Source organism: Octodon degus, unplaced genomic scaffold (assembly GCF_000260255.1).
Source record: "Octodon degus isolate 3935 unplaced genomic scaffold, OctDeg1.0 scaffold00021, whole genome shotgun sequence".
Taxonomy (NCBI): Eukaryota; Metazoa; Chordata; class Mammalia; order Rodentia; family Octodontidae; genus Octodon; species Octodon degus.
In genome coordinates this window covers 7,092,130-7,095,942 of record NW_004524597.1, presented here as the reverse complement: position 1 = coordinate 7,095,942, position 3,813 = coordinate 7,092,130, and the positions used below count along the sequence as shown (strand labels likewise).

The following is a 3,813-nucleotide window of genomic DNA, read 5'->3' as shown; positions in this document are numbered from 1 at the left end:
ACCTACTTGGAACAAGCTTGGTAAAGCACAGGGACTGCGGTTCGATCCCCCAGCACCACATGCCAGCCAGCCCCGCCCCCTGGTAGGCTGAGCTGGCCACACACACAATAAATAAATAAATAAATGTTAAAAAATAAAAAAAGATTTAAAAAAAAAAAAACAAAAAACAAAAAACAAAAGTAGGGCTGGCCAAATGGCTCAGTGGATTAAAGCACCTGCTTAGGCAGAACACTGTGGTTGGGTTTCAATCCCCAGTGTACCATGCCGACCCCGCCCCTGGGGTGTGCTGAGACAGCAATTGAGACTAGGTGTGGTGACGAGTGCCTGTATTGCCAGCACTTGGGAGGCTGAAAACAGGATGATCACTGAATCCAATCTACTAGTGAGATCCTGTAGACCTGATACTAAATACATTAAAAAAAAAAAAAAAAATAGTAGGGTTAGACATATTATGGTACAGTACTGTGATCTCTACAAGTCTGAGGTAGGAGGACTGCAAGTTTGAGCCCACCTGAGTGACTTAGCAAGACCCTGTCCCAAAATAAAAAATCAGAGGTGCTGAGGATAAGGTTCAGTGCAAAGGCCCTGGGTTCAATGCCCAGAACTGGGGATAGGTGGAGGCTATCTGTAGATCCCTGACTGGGGATTGAGAATAGGGAGGAAGGTAGGTGGATGTATAGCATTTGCTAAAATATTAGTAGGGGTCCAATATGGCGGTGCCCAGTGGCAGTGTGAACTGCGAGGAGTACGCCAACTTCCAGGAATTACTCAAGGTGATGAGAACAGTTGATGACAGAATAGTACATGAATTAAACACTACGGTTCCAACAGCTTACTTTGCAGGGAAAATTGACACCAGTCAAACCTGTAAACAACTGTATGAGTCTTTGATGGCAGCTCATACCAGTAAGGACAGAGTCATAAAAAATTGTATAGCCCAGACCTCAGCAGTAGAAAAAAAACCTCTGAGAAGAGAGAGAAAAGAATTTGGATGATTTAACGTTATTAAAGCAACTTAGAAATGAGCAGACAAAGTTGAAATGGATGCAGTCAGAACTGAATGTTGAAGTGGTAAATGACAGGAGCTGGAAAGTGTTTAATGAACGCTGCTGAATTCCATTATCTATTGGCACATTCTAATAAAATATGTGCAGTTATCAACACAATATTATAAATCACGTTTCTAAATTGTCAAAAGAAAACTACACTTCTTTAGCTAAGAATTTTATTTTTTTTAATTGTGTGTGTGTGTGTGTGTGTGTGTGTGTGTGTGTGTAGCCAGCTCAGCCCACCAGGGGGCGGGGCTGGCTGGCACGTGGTGCTGGGGGATTGAACCGTGGTCCCCATGCTTTACCAAGCTTGTTCTAAGTAGGTGCTTTAGACCACTGAGCCATCTCACCAGCCCTGAGCTAAGAATTTTAAAGGGACTTTCATAGAGGATTAGACATAGATGATGACCTTCTCACTTTTTTTTTTTTTTTTTTTTTTCAGTATCAGAGATTAAACTCAGGACCTTCCACTTGCCAGGCAGGCTCTTATGTCACTGAGCTATCTCACAGGTTTATATCCTATTGTTGACCCAGTTGGGTTTGAGAGACCACACGTCACTGTCTTTCCCTCCTACCTGACCTAGAAGGCTTCTGCCCTTGCCTGTAGACCTCAGCATAACTCTCCTGCCTAAAGTTGTTCCTGTTCCCACCCAAACAATGCTGCGTTTCAAATTCATATTTTGTGCACAGGGTCTCCCACTGAACCTGAGTCCCATCCCCAACTCACCTCTCAGCTCTTTTGCACTTTTCAGCCCTGATGTCAGTTTGTAACCTTTTCTAGGGGCAAGGAGACAGGGTTTCTCACTAAGTAGAATTCAGGCTAGCAAAATTGCAGTTCTCCTGCCTTAGCTTCCCAAGTGCTAGAATTATAGGCATGTGCCACTATGCCTTGCTGATGTAATTCTTTGCCTGTTTCCATCTGGCTTTTCCACTAGATAAGCTTGCTGAGGCAGAGAGCATAATTTATGTTAACATTGTTGCCCATGCTCAGCACACCGGTAAATTTGGGCTGAAGAAATGCCCCAGTTGATTTATAGAGCAGATGTGCTACCAGGCCATTTCATGCCTGGAAGGGTTGGAGGCAAGGGTACCGCAGCAAAGACAGTATGACAGCTACACAAACCCATATACAAATGAACAATTCATATACTGTTATAGAATCTCAGGGACTTGTGACCTCTGAGTTTCCATCACTTACCTCAAAAGCGGTGGAGCTGAAGGGCTGACCCACCAGAGCAGCCTCTGTCACAGGGCACATCACCTCATCACCAGCACCCTGTTCAATGCCATAGCTTTGTTCATTTTTTTCTGGTACTTATTTTGAAGGTTGGATACAGCTGGCCACACACAGGGTGAAGGGAAAAGGAAGATCATCTTCCTCTCAGGTCTATCCCGAGTCTTGCCCCAACTCATCAAATGTGCAGGTACCCTAACTGGCGCTGGCAATGAATGGGGCACAGAGATTTCAGAAGCACTGTTGCTGGCAGCCATTGGCCTCGCATGTGCCCTGTAACCTGGCTTGTGTGTATGGATTTCAAGCAGAATGAAAATGGGCATGTGCTGGTCACAGGTGCTCCTACAGCAGTGGTGGCAAGCCTATGACACATTGCCCTCAGCAGACTGTTTATCACTGCAAGCTATAAAAGGTTCACCATCAGTGTCCTATAAGCACAGGGTGGGCACTCCCATTTCATAGTTCACTAAACATGTTCATCATGACTTTATGAAATGACCTATTCAGCCTCTTCTCCACCTTCCTGCCCCCTTTACTGGGGAAAGAGAGGCTAGGCACCCATCTTAGCCTTTCTGTGCCTTCTGAAATTTTCATGTGATTCATGTCCCAGAAGCTGCCACCCTATCCCACAGAAACAGAGCCCTTTTCTTTCGGAAGTCATCTGGGGGAACAAAGGCTTTATTTCAAAAAACAATTTCTGTACACAAGAAAGGATGATTGTGTGTGCATCTGGATCTCCTGTCTCCTGGCCCAGGGCTGTAAAGTGGAGGTCAGAGCTGGGTGAAGTCCCCTTTGTGCTGTTCCAGCCACTGGTCCAGTGTCTGGGCCTTGGGGTTGAGACGTAGGGTCAGCTCGATGTTGCGGTCAGGGTTCAGGGCATAGAAACGGAACATGTTAGCCAGGTCACGGGCTCCAGGGAAGCCAAGCTTCTCATAGTCCTCAGGAGTTATCTGGAACCAAAGGGAGTTGAACACAACTGGCCTCCTCCAGCATCCCGGAAAGGCAGTGCAAAGAAACAAGGGATTGAGGGGCCGGGGAGATGGCTCAGTAGGATAAGCGCTTGACTGGCAAAAGCAAGGATCTGAGTTCAATCCCTGGTTCCACCAAAAAAAAATAAACAAGGGATTGAGCATCCCCATGTTTTCCCCAGGGCTGCTGTCAGCCTCTGGATTGGTAACCAAAGTCCTCCCTATGAGGTCAGTTGAAAACTTGGCAAGAGAGGGGTTTTTTTTGTTTGTTTGTTTGTTTGCTTTTGCTTTTTGAGACAGGGTCTCACTATGTAGTTCAGATTGGCCTTGAACTCACTCTGTAGCTAGGCTGGCCTCTAATTCTAAGTGATCCTCCTGCCTCAGCCTCCCAAGCATAAGAATTATAGGTGCCACCACTTCCAGCAAAAAGATAGTTTGGAAACTACTGTTCTCAATAGCTACCTGTAACTTTATAGTCAGTCTAAGGACTATTCTTTCGATGTCATGAGACAAAAAGTATCTCAGTCCCTTTCTAGTCATATAACTTTTTTTTTTTTTTTTT

General features: G+C 45.3%; 1 protein-coding gene across 1 annotated transcript in view; it reads right to left on the bottom strand.

The window, feature by feature from the left end:
- Window positions 1-2,843: 2,843 nt before the first annotated feature.
- Nmral1 (NmrA like redox sensor 1) overlaps window positions 2,844-3,813 on the bottom strand; it is an 11,035-nt gene continuing 10,065 nt past the window's right edge. Inside the window, 1 exon segment of the mRNA XM_012513998.2 lies at window positions 2,844-3,233. Coding sequence (XP_012369452.2) covers window positions 3,054-3,233 — 180 coding nt within the window. The 3' untranslated portion in view covers window positions 2,844-3,053.